Source organism: Cyrtonyx montezumae, unplaced genomic scaffold (assembly GCF_038088225.1).
Source record: "Cyrtonyx montezumae isolate F1298 unplaced genomic scaffold, pur_monq_1.0 scaffold_8, whole genome shotgun sequence".
NCBI lineage: Eukaryota > Metazoa > Chordata > Aves > Galliformes > Odontophoridae > Cyrtonyx > Cyrtonyx montezumae.
Genome location: NW_027072089.1, coordinates 104,441,218 through 104,458,939, shown reverse-complemented (window position 1 = coordinate 104,458,939; position 17,722 = coordinate 104,441,218). Strand labels below are relative to the sequence as shown.

Genomic DNA, 17,722 nt, shown 5'->3' with positions numbered 1-17,722 from the left:
CAAGCAGTAAAGGCTCACAAGGGAAATGAATGGTTAATAATTTGTGCTAATGCATGTACTTCATTAGTTCTCATTAATGTGGTACACAAACACCACATCATATTTTGTGTTGTCATGCTCACAACATACTTGCTGAGAAAAGGGCTGCTGCTCACTCTGTATTTGCAACATAAGAGAAGAAATGGTTTGCCTCAAATTCCCCATTAAGCCTGTGGCAGAACCATGACTCGAAACCGGGTTTCCCAACCAAAATGGTCTTCCTACTTATCGACACATTTTGCTCTTCTTGTTCAGTAACCCAGCCAAAAGAGTCATGAAATTATTCCCCAATTTTCACAACTCGTAAGCAAGAGATTGACACACAATAAATCTTTTAAAAATTTGCAACCAAAGCTGTCAGTATTTGAAAAAGTTGACAGTTTCACACTGCCTATAAAACAGAACTGGAAAAGCTCACAAGAGCTCATCCCACTGTGTGCAATCTCCAAAGGCAGGATCAGCCATACCTATCTCATTTCTGCCAAACATTTCTCATTTGTATGGAGTGAACACACCCAGCTTGTGATCAGCATCAAAATGAAATATAAAGTGCAAAGAGACATCAGCAATTGCTGCTTAAGCAGCACTGTTGGCACTTCTATCTGCCCTCATTTTAAAAACTACTAGAGATCTGGAAGAGAGGTATGATAGCACTGCATCTCCATCACCTTCCAATCTGTCCTGGATCCACAGTACCATGAGGTGAATTTGTGCTTCATGTCCAGTTCACAGATCAAGTGCTTAGGGATACAGCCCCAAAAGTAAACCAGAAAATACCTATGAAGACTGAGAATCACTGGCTTTGTTTTTAAAGAGTTCTAGCAATGGAGGTTGCATTACTTAGTCATCTGATTCTTGTTAATATCCAGAAACCTACAGAATGAAGTGTCAGTCCTAAACACTGTTACTTCATCTAATCTAGAGTGAGCATGGAAAACACTATTCATTTCCCCTTTGCAGCAGCTTAGCCATGTCCAACCCACAACCTGAAGGTCGCAAGAGGCCTGGCCCAGTCTACCCTGAGGCCATCCCCTGCCCCATGCCATCATGGTGGTGGCTCTACCCTGCCCTAGCAGTGTGTCCATCACTCACAACAGCCACACAGTAGTGTGGAGTCAGTACTGTCTTGGCTGAAACAGGACACGGGGAGGGTGCAGTGCAGTGCTCAGTTACGGCAAATAATTGTGTGCATAGGATTGGATGAAGAGCGACCTATTTGTAAAAGAGCATATGACCAGTAGCCCAAAACAAGCCCTTCTTGAAATGCAGCTTTTGATTTCGACTTAGTGGATATAGCAGGTGGAGCACCAAGCAGAAAGAATTATGTATTTTTATTCAAAGAAGCTGTCAAGATATTTATCCCTATCTGCAAAGCTTTAAAGCTGCTCGTCTGTGATGCGCTGCAAACATCATATCTTTTTCTGGAGATCTGCTATCTAGCCAACATTCCCAATCTCCATGTGCAGCTGATTATTAGAGCTTATACCTAGAGCACTATCATTATTGAACTATAACCTAGTTTTTCCACTTTCTTTTTCAAACTGTCAAGATCTCAAATTTCTAATCCTTTCCTCCCACTGCCTCTTGTAGTTTTATGTTATCTTCATTTTTAGCTAGTGGATTCTTTTTCATACAAGTTATTAATAAAAATACTAGATAACATAACCTAGGATATATATTTCCTGAAGTCTACTCAAAATATTATTCCAGTTCAGCACTGGATAGACCAGTGATAAACACTCTCTGAGTGTGTTTTTCCAGCTAGGCTTTCATTTACTACCACAGCTGCAGCTTGGCAGCATTTCTCTGGCTTTCTAATGAGAATTTCCCGAGTTATTGCTGCTTCTCCTCCAAGCATGAGACTAGAGAAGAAAGGTAGGCTGACCAACCTAGATAGGAATGTTTCGTTTCTAGTAAATACAACAGAGAATAATACAGGGTAGCTCAAACCACACAAAGATCAGCTGCATCCCATGGAATATAACTGGCTACTAAGTATGAGAAAATGATCCTTTCATGTGTAAGAAATCACAGCAAACTGGGTGTTTGCAATGTGATTAAACTAATTACCTAAGCATGAGATAATGGGTTAAAACAGCTTTTCTGCTCTGGTTGGCCATGGGAAAAACTGTCAAAGACCAGCAGGGAGGAAACACCCATGTGTTTAAAGCTATATCTACACAATACATGAGGTACAGAAGTGCTCAAGCTTGAGTGTATACTGATGACATCAAAAACTAATTAAGAATGACCTCATGGATGTATGACAGATCATTGCCATTATCAATGTATGAATGCTGCAGTGAGCACAAAATACTGCCAGTGCTCTGGCTGTTGGATCACTTCTGAAGTAGTTTGGGCTTATTGGTATTATCTTCAAAAAAAACTTTTTCTTAACTTTCTTTTCAGGTCTGTATCCATGAGAGAACTTATCTACTATTTTTGACTTTACTAAAATTTATCTTCCTGAAGCCTGCTGATTTTTTGTTGATTTTCTCCTTTTCCACTCTTTAAGGATCATGAGCTTTATCATTTCATACCTAATGAGAAGAGTCTCCCTGAGGCAAACATATCAATTTTTTCATACCAGAAAATATTCTGAAATGAGATAAAACAGTGTAAATCCGGAAATAATACCACTGACATTTCATGGAATAAAACTGCAAAGACAGTTCTTGAGATCGTTTACAGTAGATAATTCTGATTCTATCAGTAACAGAAGTCCTAAATTACAGCTTTGTTTTTAAATGATTGTTTCAATGGTACTAAGTACTTTTTTCCTCCAAAGTTATGGCAGTTAACTCACTGCCAAAGAAGCAGTACTTGCTATAAAAATGAGACCTCACAACATGTAAAGCATTCAACTGGAAGGCACATCCTCCAGAGGAATGTAGACCTTCAAAGATTTCTAATATAATCTTGCCTATGAGGCTAGAAGGCAGTTGTCTTGCTCAAAAGTAAATTAAAAAATAAACTCAAACCCTTCATTATGTTTCTTATACACTATTTCTGAACGGCAGATGGCTGATTCTTACTTTTCTGCATTATTTCAGTAAATCTACTTCAAATGCTGCTGTGAGTGAAGAAAACGTCGCATTACAAACTGCAGTCTGCTTATTTTATCATAGCATGTTTGTATATATATGTACCTATATATACCTATGTCATATGTCACTTATATACAAAGCTTTCAGTCTCTTCCCCTTATCACATTTCCATATAAATAGTTACAAACTTTAAACAGAAATTAAGAAACAACCATGCACTCAGCTCTTGACAGTTCAACTGAGGGTGAAATAAAAGATGGAGAAAATACTGACAGAACTCCCAAGAACTAACAACGGCTGAAAATTCAAAGAGAGATTAATAATATGAACTGAATTTTAGTAGAAAAATGAATCTTCTAAATCATGAACTACCCAGTTTTTGGTTGTACATTTGTCATTTTGTGTGTAACCATTTAACATCTGACAGTCACTGTTAAAACAGAAAATTAACTAAGATATTCACTGACACTTTCCCTTTAGATTAACAAGAGGTAAAGTTGAAGGAAAATTTATTTTTTTACAGAACACCAGCAACTGCCTATGTGCAGAATATTGCCTCAGTACATACACCTAGCTTTAGTTATTTAGCTACAGGGAGTAGATTAGGAGGACACTTGTGGTTCTCCCATGCCCATTGGAGATGGCTCCAGCAGTGTCACCTCTTAGTTGAGTATTCCAGCAGAGGCTTGAAATATACCCATCTTTTCAATGTCTACAAACAGATACACAAGAGACTAGCACCTAACAGGAATTCTTCACTTCTGCTGTAAATCTGCTGGGTAATTCTCATCAGCATAAAACCAGGAGGAGGCTCTGCAGACACTTTAAATATTAGAACTAAATTCTGCAACTTTGCCTCCAAGGACTCTTGACTCACACATACAAAGATTTAATTTATTAAAGTCTGGGACTGTTTTATGCATGTCATTGTCTGTGTGATTTTTCTTTAAATACTCAACATTAAATAAACCACTGAAAAATTTAAAGCAGATCTAAAAGTCTCTTCTCTACTGTTGCTCCAGATTCTCTCATTGTGCTGTGGATTTTGGTATAGCTACTCTGGGTTCATGGCATTGTCACTATAAGAATAATCCAGTATTAGAAAATATGAAGAGACCTAGTTTTAGAAAAACACATTTGCAGCTAGCTCCTTCAGGTAACGGATAGTCTCAATGATTATTCCAAAGAGGTTCATGAACTGATTTTAAAATGCAGGTAATAAAAAGGGTCAGTGATTATTCCAAAAGGGTTCATGAATGGATTTTAAAATCTAAAACTAAAATTAAAAATAAATGAGACAAGAAAAATTTCTGAACAATTTAGGAAAACTTAAGAGAAAGGAAAATCTGTAACTATGAAACCGAATAATTTATGGTTGGCTGAGCCAGAAGTACTTTTATTTCAACCTGTATGAACTATATGCCACATTTCTAATGTGTACATTCCCCAACAGAATGTGGTTCTACCTGTATATTAATCACCCTTGAAGTATTTTGGGTGGTAGCAAGAAGGAAACAGAAATTGATCTTAAAATCAATATAACATGACAATGACAATAAAGTTTTGACTGCTTGACACAACCAAATCATTTGCTGGCTTTCAGCATACAGAACAGAGACAAGTAAGGATATATATTTCTGTTTTATAGTAAAAAAAATGAATTAAGTCCAGCTTACTACAACAAAGAACAACAACAGTCAAAGAAAAATACCAATTATAAAAGAAAACCATGCAGTGTACAAACTCACGTCAACATGAAGCCAGAGGTCATGCTTTTCACAGATATCAGCAATTTTATCCAGAGGATCAAATGCTCCCAGTACGGTTGTGCCTGCAGTAGCACAGACAAGAAATGGTGCTGACCCCTGCAATAGGATTCAAAACAAAAAATTGTCATTCACACCATTCATTTCCCCCAGTATTTATGGAGAGCTGAAGTATAACAAGGTCATGAAAAGTAGGACAAAGATGTGACAATCTACATTTTCGTTTCCCAGCACTGAGAGCCTCACACAGAAGTTACTGCATTTAAAAATGCTGACTCTTAGGAAAAAAAAAATGCATTTCCAGGTAACACCATCACAGGGCAGACTGCTCTGGTGCAGACCGCTTCAGTCTGTTTTGACAGATGCCAGTTTTATCAAGATGAAAGCGCTCTGGATATTTAACATCTCTTTTTATACTCTGATTTTTATTTCTTCTTCTTCCACATTTTACCACCCAATTTGCTACCATTCTGACAAACACAAATCAAGCTATTAGTACACCCAGCAGGCTAGCTATGCTGGGAAATGGCTCACCCCTCCAGGGACTCGTGCTCCCTCTACAGTGCCTACATTCGTTGCCAAGGGAAGTGGAACCTTTAGCAAGGGAACATGATTTGCCTTAGGTAGCACTGGCATATACCACAACTTGACAGTTACTATCTGACTGCAGTGCCCAGTCTACAGCCAAGTCCTATCATCTTCCTCCTTCCCATTTAGAAAACAGGAAGGGCTGTTGATGGCAACTGAACCACAGTAGAGAAACCACTGGAGATTTGACAGTTTAAAGATTAGAAAGGTGGAATAAGGAAAGCTTTTGTCAGGTTGTAGCCACAGAAAAGCATCACAAGACATCCATTTCCATTTCAGCGTCTTTGCTCAGAGCTGTCCTATTCCACTAATACCAGGACTACAACAACAATAGCAGGCTAAGTCAAATAATTCACCCCTGCAAATGTATGCACCTGTGCATACTTAGGAGTAGAAACTAAAGCAAGGAAAATAATTTGTGGGGTTTATTGTAAATTCCTGAAATTGAAGGTATAAATCCTAGCCATGACTGTCCATTCTTATGTGCTCTAAGTACATGCTGAAGCAACTTCCCTGCTCATTCCAGTATCTGGCCCGCAGCATGACAGTGCAGCTGCTGAAGAAGCACAGTTGTTACTACACTGCATAATCTCAGATCCCTGAAGTTCATTTGTAGTCAATTCAGTCTCACAGATGATGCAAGTCTCTGTGCTGATGTAACTCAGTGTAGCTTCACTGAAATCAGACATCAGATTGAAATCAAACTCTATGTGCAAGTCTTTAATGTAGCTTCACTTTAACTGAAATCTGACCTTCATTGGTTTCCTCTTTTTTTTAAGTGTTACCACTTTTAAAAATCTACAACACAGACAGGCAGGCTTGATTCCCATTTATATTCTGATAGTTTTATAATTCATAGAATCAAAGAATTGATTGGTTTGGAAGGGACGTTGAAGATCATCTAGTTCCAAACCCTGACTTAGGCAGGGTTGGCAAGCACAAGATTCAACTGCCCAGGAACCCATCCAAACTGGCCTTGAACACCTCCAGAGATAGGGCATTCACAACTTCCCTGGGCAGCCTGTGCCAGTGCATTACCACCCTCTGCGTGAAGAATTTATTCCTAACATCTAATCTAACCCTTCCCTCTTTCAGTTTAAATCCATTCCCCCTTGCCCAATCACTATCTACCTTTGCAAAAAGTTAGCCCCCTCCTGCTAGTAAGCTTCTTTCAAGCACTAGAAGATCATGACAAGGTCTCTCCAGAGCCTTCTGTTCTCTAAGCTAAACAGTCTCAACTCCCTCAACCTTTCATCACAGGAGGCGTGCTCCAGCCCTCATAATTCTTTAACAGAGTAAAGGAGTGTTAGAATAGTGCATAATTATGATGTATATGTATTTTAAAATTTCCCTACAATTCGCTAAAGGAGTGAAAAGTGGCCTTGGAATAAATTAAAATTAATCCCACACACTCACAAAGAATTACCAGCCTGTAAGTCACTTCTTGGTCATTCATTCTTACTACAGCCTACAACATAAGTCAATCAAACTTACAAAAGAGCCTGAAGCTCAAATACAAAACACTTTCAAGTGAGGCAAAGACTTATTCGCTGCACTTATCAGTTTCTTTTAGTGTTATCAATTCTCTTCCACAGCTACATCACAATGACACAGCCTCCCTAGCTGCCAGAAGGTAGCCTAACTGAATATGGGGACAAGTCTAGGACTTCTACAAATTCAAAAAATTATGGTTACCATTGTAACTTCCTAAAAAGAAGGGAATCATATTTTTATTCTTCTTGCCAATAAAGTTGAATATATATTCTTGACTAAACCCACTAAAAACAGGCCTAAGACTCTTGCTATTCACAGTCAGTAAACATTCTGTGCTCTTGTCACTAGTGAATACATCCTCTGTTGTTTAAGAGTTGTTAGAATATTCACTGTAATTCACTGAAGTGCCCTTCTGTACAAAGTTATAAAATAGCACTTTATCAAGGACAGATACAGTTATGGAAGCTCAGGTGAAATGAAAAACTTCCATTAAAAGGCAAGCAAAATGTAAATGTTTTCAAAAGTAGCACGCCTGTGAGCAGAGCATTTTAATATAGAACATTGTTTTTCAATTGCACAGCACTGAATTGTGGCTGACTTCTTTTTTTTAACAACAAAAATGCCAGATGATCTTTTTAAGTAACCACCAAATTACACCAAAAAAAAAAAACCAAACCCAAAAATGTTTTTCCAGAGCACAGAGCTCATTCTCCTGTCTGCCTGCTTTCTCTTGCTCCATACTTCAGTTCTTTTTTTCCCCCAAAAATTGCTCAAATGAGTGAAATACAGATTGTCTTCCATGGATAATGAAGGGAAGAGTTTTCTAGGTAATTAAGGACACTATGCATCACCAAGTATTCTGTCTAGTGTCAAACCCAAAGGGGAGATGGTTATTTGGCAGTAGATGTATTTAAGGAAGGTTTTACTTAATGCAATTGTGGCCACACAATCTGACAGGACAGCAATGCTGTGCCATTTCAATCAGCCACAATAATTCTCAAAGTAGGATCACACGGTAGGCGACATCCACACCAGGGATGCTGCACTTATTTGTTAGTGGTCTCAGATCACGGACTAAGGGCTGAGGTCCAAATCCTACTGCTCTAAGGCAAGAAGTGAGGTGGCATAATCAAGCCAAAAGAAGATGCTCTGTGCCTTAGAAGTCATATTCAGTCCTCCAAACTCTCCAGAAGAAATTACACTGAGTACAGTAAGCACTATCTTACAGATTGTGGGGATATATATTAATGTTGTCCAAATATAACATCAATACATTTCCAAATGCTGCCCTTTTTCTGTTTGGTGAAAGTCCCTGTGGGAAAAGAGGCACAATGGAATCTCTGCAGTCTTCCAACAGGACTAGGAAGGACAAAAATTAGAATTTGCAGCATGTATGATAGTTTTAGAGACCAAACCATATCTTACAACTCTTTTTCATTGCAGATGCTAGCACAATAGCTGCTATAATAATGAAAAACCTTCAGTTTTCATTTACCTATTAAGATACTGCATTCATTTAGTTTAATAAAGATTAAGGGCAACAGAAGACTCTAGACAGAATGTGCTAAATACTTCAGAGTAGTGTTGTACTGAGGGTTTTCATTAGTAGTGAAAGCTCTGTAGAATTTTACTTCCCAGAACAGTGTAATACCTAAGAATCTTGGATTGCTTCACAAGCTTGGAGCAAATGGACTGCACCTGTAAGAAGAACCTAGCAGACTAACTGCTCTATTTTTAAGATTTCACTTACTCATAGTTTTCCTTTCTTTCACTCACACACAAGCACACAGTCTGCACACACTCCTCCTCTCTTTCATGCTTTCTCTCCCCCTCTCACCTCTTTCCTGGCCCGTTGGACTTGTTTCTCCAGTTCCTCAGGTATCATCTTACCTCTACGGGACACAGATTTAAAACTTTTTCAGTTACATTCAAATAAGTTGGTTAGTACAGCACTACTGCATTTCAAAAAGCTCAGAGACCACAGCAATGGTTTTTGCTTGCTTACCTTTCATCTGTTTTGATGAAGTAAACGTTCTCTGTACCAATACCCAGGAAAGAGGCTGCCTTCTTCATGGAGTAATGACACTGTAAATGAAAGGCATAAAAAAAGAAGAAAGCATACAATTAAAAACAAAGAAAAAATCCTTTGCATAGGAAACAGTGACACTGAAATCAATTTAATACCAGCTAACAGTCATAATAACAGTATATTCCAACACATAAAGCAAACTGACAAAGCTACGCAGTAGAAAGACATATTGTATTTAACAATTTATGACACACTGAAGAACAGGGAAAACAAACAAAATGGATGTGCACCATGTTTAAAATGTTGGCTTAAAAATAAAATACTCTATTACATGTGAATTGTTTAACCTGATTTTGCATTAGAATGAAAATAAGAAAACAAAGTATAATGAGGAAAGAATGAGTAACTGAATCAAAATGCTTAAATAGAACTAAAAACAAATGTATTAATAAGAGTAAAAGGCAAATTCACAGGAAGAAATGTCTGAAGGCTATTGAACTCAGCAGCCCAGAGGCAGCTGATAGGTCTGAATATCCAAAAGCACTGCTCCTTGGAAGCTGGACTCTTAATCAGGATGTTTATAACCATGTCTCTCTCTACCAATTCCAATTTTTCTATATGCCTTCTCTAAACAGCAGCTGTTGATGCTGTCTGATACAGGATACCAATGTTAAACTGACCTTTGGTCCAACCCAGGAATTCTGTTCATAAGATCATGAAGTCCAAATCCAAAGATTTACCAAAGTTTTTAGAGTTCATACAATCAGGACTTTCTAGGCTTTCAAGTTCTTGAAAATCTTGGTGGTTAGACCAAGGTTGTCCACATGAATTTGGATCTTGGAAGCCATTAAAGCAAGCAGATTTTAGAAGGCACTTAGAATATCATCTGAAGTCTTCAAATCAGTATGGATTATAGAAGAAGTTTCAGTTTGTACCTACATTTTAGTATTTCATCAAAGAATTTGAGCTAGGTCTTGTCAAAAAGATGTCCATGAATAAATGTAAATGAACACTGATACACACAGTATCCTCCTCACTTTGCACTGAATAAAGGGCATTTGTGTATGAAGCCTGGCAAGTGACTGCAAAAGATGTCCTTTCACTTGCTTAAACCATGTCAGAAATGGGCTTTTATTCAATCAATTATATTACTCAGATGAGAAGGACACTTGAGCTCACAGTCCACTCTGTAGACTGTCCACTTTTTTTCTGTTAAACATTCAAGATCTTTTAGCTTCCTGTATTTCCAACATTCAACTTTATAAATCAGGAGCTCTCTATATGGATATTGTTCTTCAGTGTAACAGCTTTTTGACTCATTCCAAAAGAAGAGCATGTTCATCTCACACAGCTTAATCCATTTTCAAGAGTAGCCTGGGAATTCAAGACCCAATAACCTTCTTAACCTGAACTCATTCTGAGATGTCAAACTTTCAACAACATGCAACATGACCAACGTCTACCCACTCATATCAATGAGCCAGTATTGAGGGCATTCAGCATCGCATTGGACTACACAGTTCTAATAATCAAAACTATCCAAGCCTGGGATTATTACTTAAAAGGAAAAAAAAATCAATTTTTTTATACATTATTACTGAAGAGTTAAAACAACCCTTATTCCAGCAACCGTGACAATGTCTAGAATCGTTACTTTTCAGATAGAAGGTGAAACCAGGTGGATAATTAATTCCATTTTCTTCCAGAGAGTTCACACAAATGGAGTTACTGCAGAACATAATTATGAAAAATGTACAACATTTTAATGTGTGGGTATGAATACATTAAGGATATTAAAGCCTGTCACGCTTATTTTGATGAGATGGATCATCTCAAAGGGCTCTTTTTTTTTTTGACAAAAAGCTTTTCTCCTCACCATCACACGCTTTTTTAAAGGCATACAAAAATGCCAACTGATACTATCAGTTAGTTCTAAGAATGCTTACTTTTGTAACATGACATAATCACAAAGTCTTTAGGACACATTCATTTAGACTGCTACAAAAATAACAAGATACATAGGTAGATATTAGTCTTACATGGCATCAATAATGGTAATAATTCTTGTACAGTGGCTATGTATTGATCAGTAGAAATTTGGAGATGCTTTCAACTATTTAGTAAATTGTTGAAAATAAAAATCGTTTCTATCACTGATTTCTGTCCATTAGGGTCAAATGAAAGGTATAAATCACTGTGAATAATAATATCATTTCAAATTTGGAAAGCTGTAGAATTGCAAAATCACTGTATTAGTAAAGAATTACTCACTAAATAACATGTCATTACTAAAAATGGTACAGGAGACTTGAGCACTGGAGAGATTATACTAAAGAGAAGAAGAGGGAAGAATAGACAGAACACCAAAACATAACAGGCTGCCTGGTGTATTATTTCTCACCTATACAAGTACTTCTGTTCTTCCTTCTGTCCTACTGAAGACCTGATAAATTTTGGTAAGTCTACAGTAGGACAGAAAGGAGACTGTATATTGCAACACTAACTTGAAACGTACTTTCTTTATTCATCAAAGTAATCGTTCAGTTATATTGATAGAAAACATATAAGAACTTCATTTTTTCCACCATCATTACCATAAATACAACTTACACCACATCCTTTTAAGAAAAAAATGAGAACATTTAGCTGCTCAAGTCATAACAATGTCAAATAGTTCATTTGTTCATAGTGTCCTTCCAAAAAAGGAATAAGGAATACTCAGATAAAATATATTATTTGTATCTATACTACATATACATTACCAAATCATAACTTTTAAAACTAAGTGCTGAGATTACTTTTGCAATTTCTTTTGTAGTCTTGATTGGACATATTAACTCTGTAACCATTAGGAATGAGAAATGAATGCCATTAAGCACAAGATCAAATGGAAACAGTACATTTAAGATGTGTTGCTATACTGTTTTAACTATAGCTAGACAGTTTTCTTTTTCTAATAAGATTTGCAAAGATGAGTTACTTTCCCCATGTGCCCATTAAAACAGAAGACAGATTTGTTCCCTTAATTTTGAAGTTTCCTAGAAACATGATTGCATAAAGCAATTACATTATTATGAGATTGGTTTATTACTCATTTTTGTCTGTTGTAATTTCAACAGGGGGCAATATTGTGAGTTAAAGTTGTGTTCTTCCACTTTATTCCTTTCACGATCAACTTGCATTGGGGAGGAATTCAGTATCTAAATTTGCATCTAAAAACTGCTCATATCAGCATGTACATTTCAACTGTTTATACATACTCTCTTCTACCCTCACTTACCTCAAATTTAGCAATTCCTACCTTTCAGATCAATGCAATACATTTTTGGGTCAGAATAAAGCTCAAATGAGAAAAACAATAAGCAGGTGGCATGGTCTACAACTGTAGCTGTATTCAGATGCTACAGAAACACTAATCATGCCTCAGGAAAATGAGATTTAACAACTTCTCTGCTACTAAAATGGTCTCAAGAGGAATCACTCTGTAATTGTCCAGCAAGAGAGCTATAGAAAAGTACCATGTTCATGGAATATCATCATAATTTAAGGTAGTTTAGTTTTTTACTTGCAGGAACAAGGAGCATTTTTGTTGCTGAAGGGCAAACGGAGCATGCAAAGGCCTTCAGCAGACCACACATTAAACATAGAACTTCATATTATCCACAAACAGAATACACAGTCCCCAGGTCACATAAAATTAAGTCACTGACAACTCCATGCATTCCCCTACTCTTTCAGCCTGCCAAGTGCCAGACAGAAACTGTGAGACTTGGCAACTCAAAGCAAAAATAATTTTAATTCAATAGCGTTGAAGCCAAGCCCTAAAACAAGAGTGCTTTTAGCTGACAGTGCATTTTCACTCCTTATCAATACTCTCAGTTCATTAAAGTCTCGTGGCTTCTCCATGCCAACACTATTTGCCTTACTTGCTTTAAAGCTAAACACAGGTTGTAGCTTCTCCATTATCATTTTTTTCAATCATTTGCTTACACAACACAAAACAGGTCTGTGCTCTCTGGGTACTCTTCAGAGAAAAAATAACAGTAAAACACTCCACAGAAGAAGCCTCAAAATAAAAACAGATAATAAAAAATGAAGAGTGACATGAGTATGCCTCTTTTCACTGTTGGGCATTTATTAAATTCTCTTAATATCAGGACATATCTGAATTAAACTAGCTCCAAAAGATAGCAAAACTTGGACTAAGTACGGATGGATCAAAAATAAAGATTCATCAATATGTGCTGTCCTCCCTCAGAATGAAGAAAAAATAGTAGAGATCTTTGACTACTCACAATATCTAGCTGCTAAAAGTAGCAGTTTTACACCAAGTAATTACTAAGTACAGCATGGTTCTGTTAATCAAGCAAACTATTACAGATCAAGAACTGTCTTAAAAGTAATTTAACCTTTTTTGGTTTTTTTCTGCTTGATTCTGTGTTTCATGGTTTGGGTCTTCCTAGTGAAGCAAAATATCAAAGTAAAAGAAATTTGTTTTGCCTTCGGAGTGCACTCTTATTTAAATCTTGCACTGAAATAATACATTACTTCATGATGGAAATTTAATGTGCTTCATTTCCAAGGCATTAAAGTGAAATGTTTCAACATCATTTTTTCTTCTTTATCTATTTTAAAGATGAAATGTGATGAATTAAGCATGAATTGGCATGTTGTTTTCTTACATATGTCTTTTAGAAAGAAAAAAATAAAAACATTTGGCCTGAAAAAATACTACTTTATTTAAGACATTTGGATTAATTAAATGTCTTGGACAACTTACACAATGCCTGAGTCTGTCAGACCTCTTCAAAATAAGTCTCTTTTGTTTATTTACCCACCAGAACATTAGGGCATAAGCTTATGAGCTAAAATTATGTCAAGAACTACATACATCCTACTACAACAAGGTCCTCTAACCACAGGATTTATTACAGGAGTGTAATAACACATCCGCACTAATTCAATTAGAAAATTAAAACTGAAGAATTAAGTGAGAGAAAAGAGCCTCTTAAAAAAAGTACAAAAGACATTAGCTTCAGGATAAGTGTATGAACATATCTCCATTTTCCACAAGCAATTTGAACAGATAATACTCAAAAACTTTAGAAATAAACATTTTTTAATTATTAAAAAAAACCAACAAAACACTGTCTAAAGATCCAGGAGAATTTGCCCAAATATTTTGTAGTAGGTTTTGTTCACTACCACAGAGAATCTGTATTCAGATACAGAACACAATGGGAGCTGCAAAGAGTCATTCCACAGGTCCAGGTGTGTTCAGCTCAGTATGAACTTTGACATAATGCAAGAAAAACATCTGAAACCTACACGCGGCTCCTGCTAGACTTTAACCTGCAGATCTCCACAACATCCCACATGCATTCATCTTCAGGTTTATCCCATGCACAATCTCTTTTTCTATCAGCTGTTCCCAAGAGCAAGAACACCCACGGTTGTTCTGACAAGAGAACTTTTGTAGGGAAATTTATCATCAGACTTGTCCAGATAGCTCTGACATTTCATACCATTCATTGATGGCAAATTCATTGTACCAGGACCCCAATAAGACTAATATATTGCTTTAATTTTGCAGCCATTGAAAAATAAATTTCACTGTTAGATGCTTTAAGAAACTTCTTGCTGTTTTTACCTCTTCTGAAGTGAACAGGACTAGTCTTGGCAAACCTGAGAGCCCTTTTTCTTTTATCTCTGGACAAAATTTGTATCTTGCTAAGTTCATAGCATACATATTAGAAACAGAGCCACCTGAAAAAAAGAGACATACAAGTATCACATTAACCACAGTTCTAGTACCTTTCCCGTTTCAGAGCAATTGATCTATTAGGAAAATGGAGCCTAGGAGATCTCTTAGGCAATCAGAGCATTGGAATGAATAAATAAAAACAGAAATCTGTGGTGAGTGCTATCTGCAAGGTGTGATCTAGATTTCTTTCCTTAAAAAAAAAATAAGAAGGAATGCTTTATCTAAAACCAGCATAAAAAGGCATAGTTTATCTATTGTCAGTATTTCAGTACAATTCTAAATTAAAGGCAAGAATTCTACTGAAAGTACAAATCAAATCTGAAATGAAGAAATCAATACTACCAATACATTTAAATCCACAAGTTTTCCAGAGAGTTTTAGTTCACATAGTTTTTATTTTTCTATGATTCATACGTAGACTAGAATTCCTAGCCTAGCCTTGGATTTGAAAGTGGAGCGCTAAATCCATTTCCTAATATAACATCTTTTCCCACCCCTAACCTAGTCATAAAGGCTTCATATCCAGTATAGTAAGTTGGAATTTGAACAATCTGTGGAATAATACTATGCTTTATTATTTCCACACATGGGGCTGGAATGCTGCTTGAAAAATGTAAGCTATCAGGAAGATTAAGAAATCTTTGTTTGATTGGCCTATTAATAACATATAAAAAAACTGTCCAATTTCAGAGGAATTAAGCTCATGACAAACCCACTAAAACAGACTCTGGCTCCCGCGTGTGATAGGCAGAATAAATACATCAGTGCCTCTAGAAACAACAGGTTGGTGTCTAGCTCTCTGTCCATCATCCTATGACTTAATCTAATAAAGCTGTTGGTATTGTTGTTAGTAAGACTAGGAAGGACTTCTGTTACAAACAATTCATTTTCCTACTGTTTTTGTCCAGATGCTGATCAAATTCACAGAACTATTACTAGAATACATCAAATGAGTGCGGACACAATAGTTTCCTCTGTGCATCACTGGATTTTGCATGCATTTTCAAATATTCCATGAAAATCAAATGCTCATAGAATTACTGTATCAGATGGTTTATCATGACTTCTCTTGAAAATTTGAACTGCTCTTACCTGGATTAAATATGCCATCACCTTCTTCCCACCCTATGAACTCAATCATTTTCTTGATGACTGCTTCTTCCACTAACAGAAACACAGGGGATACTTCATATGTATATCTGAACAAAAATAAAAGGAACATATTTGGTATTAAGATTACAGAACTCATGCCACAGCATCTTGTTAAAATTAGATAGAGGTTTCTAGCACCTTTCTCTACCTTATCAGAAGCTGATTGCCATCAAAAATAAAACTCTAAACTGAAAAGACTACGGATCTGACCCAGCAGAGCAAATGCTTAGCTCCTGACAACATGACATTGACAATTTCACATTCAAAGTAATAACACAGAGTTTGATTTTAATGAAGGTCACAATGCTTAAACTTCAGCAGTAATAATCTATTGCAAGCTGCAATTACATTTTTGTTCAGACTTTACATCTGCAAGTAAACAGTAGACAGGTAATCATTTGCATTCAACTCTGTGCAGAGTGAATCAAAGGAAATAAACAAGTAAGTTGGATTCATTCATTTTGGTATTTTTATTTTTAAAAGTGTCAAAAAAAAAAAAAAAAAAGATCTCTCCTCTTCAACCCCAACTCACAAACTAGGAAAATCATCATCTTAGCCAAGATTCTGGTGAGATATTCCGACAAACTAGACTGCATTTTTCCCCACATTCCTGCAGAATTCCTACCTCCTTTGTAACACTGAAAACAGGAAGACAAAATCACAAGGGGGAGAAGTGGGGATAGTGGTCAGGAAGATGTTACTTCAAAAAGCATGCAGGATTCGTCATTATGAGTACAAGAAACTGCACTTACACACTTGGGTTCAGTGCTTCAGTAATGAAACGAGCCACTAATGAGTAATAATCTATTCCAGCATACAACTGATTGAAAAATCTTGGATGATCTGAAAATATAGATGAAAAGCAAGCAGTGACAGAATGTACATGAGAAGAGGCTCTCTCAACTGAATGCTGATCCCTGTTAACCATGATTTACTTCACCATTCTCTCAGTATTTTATAGTCTTACTATCCTTTTTTAAATTAGACAATCCTTTGAAAGTAAAAGTTACTAGCATTTTTAGGTCCCTAAACAAGGCTGATGTAAATAATACACAGAATGAACGTGGGTTATTTACAAGCTATAAAGATCAAAAAGAGTGATTGACAACCGAGTATGCTTAGAGGCATTAAACAGTGGTGTTCAGAGACACCATGGACATTCAGCCAAGTTTTGCTAAGCAGTAAAACACGGGAACCTGACGACATCAGGCAGCTATCCTGTGCTCAAACCAGTCTTAGTATTCATACATGAAGGCAGTGTAACAGCTTGAAAAGTCTTGCTGCAGACTTAAAGTGAAAAGTTAAGAGGAACTGTCTACTTGCCCAGAAACAATGAAATAACTTAATTATGAGAAAAAAATCTGTATTATTATCGACAACAAAAGAAAGTCAGTTCAGCAGTGCGGTCACCATCTAAATTTTAATCTACAGCATTGTACTTCTACATGCAAAACCAGGCAAGCTGTATGGCTCCATGTCTATTACATCAAAGGATTCAATACATGTTTGTACTTAGATTAAAAACTATTTGCATAGCAAATTTTTCTTATTTAATATTCTTTCTAAGGTGACAGTATGACAGATGAAAATTTGAAGGCAATTTTCAGAAGACAGATAAACAGAATGCCTTCCACTTGTTCAGTAACTATATCTGCATATTATTAATGCACTGCTTCTTTAGACCAGTATTACTGCATTTTCAAAGATAGGTTCATCCTTAAAATTATTTTACAGCTTTACTTAGTGTAGCAATAGAGATGGTAGAAAGGAATGTGCCCTGGAAATGCACAGCAATTATATTACATAACCTTCTCACCTTCCAAAATACAGCCCGAGCTATGTT

General features: G+C 36.5%; 1 protein-coding gene across 1 annotated transcript in view; it reads right to left on the bottom strand.

Annotated features, from left to right (window-relative positions):
* The window catches only part of GADL1 (glutamate decarboxylase like 1), an 82,187-nt gene that overhangs the window by 49,826 nt on the left and 14,639 nt on the right, over window positions 1-17,722 (bottom strand). Inside the window, exons 4-9 of the mRNA XM_065753694.1 lie at window positions 16,632-16,722; window positions 15,820-15,926; window positions 14,614-14,729; window positions 8,940-9,019; window positions 8,772-8,826; window positions 4,835-4,951 (exon numbers count right to left, since the gene is read on the bottom strand). Coding sequence (XP_065609766.1) covers window positions 4,835-4,951; window positions 8,772-8,826; window positions 8,940-9,019; window positions 14,614-14,729; window positions 15,820-15,926; window positions 16,632-16,722 — 566 coding nt within the window. The remainder of the gene's footprint in view (window positions 1-4,834; window positions 4,952-8,771; window positions 8,827-8,939; window positions 9,020-14,613; window positions 14,730-15,819; window positions 15,927-16,631; window positions 16,723-17,722) is intronic.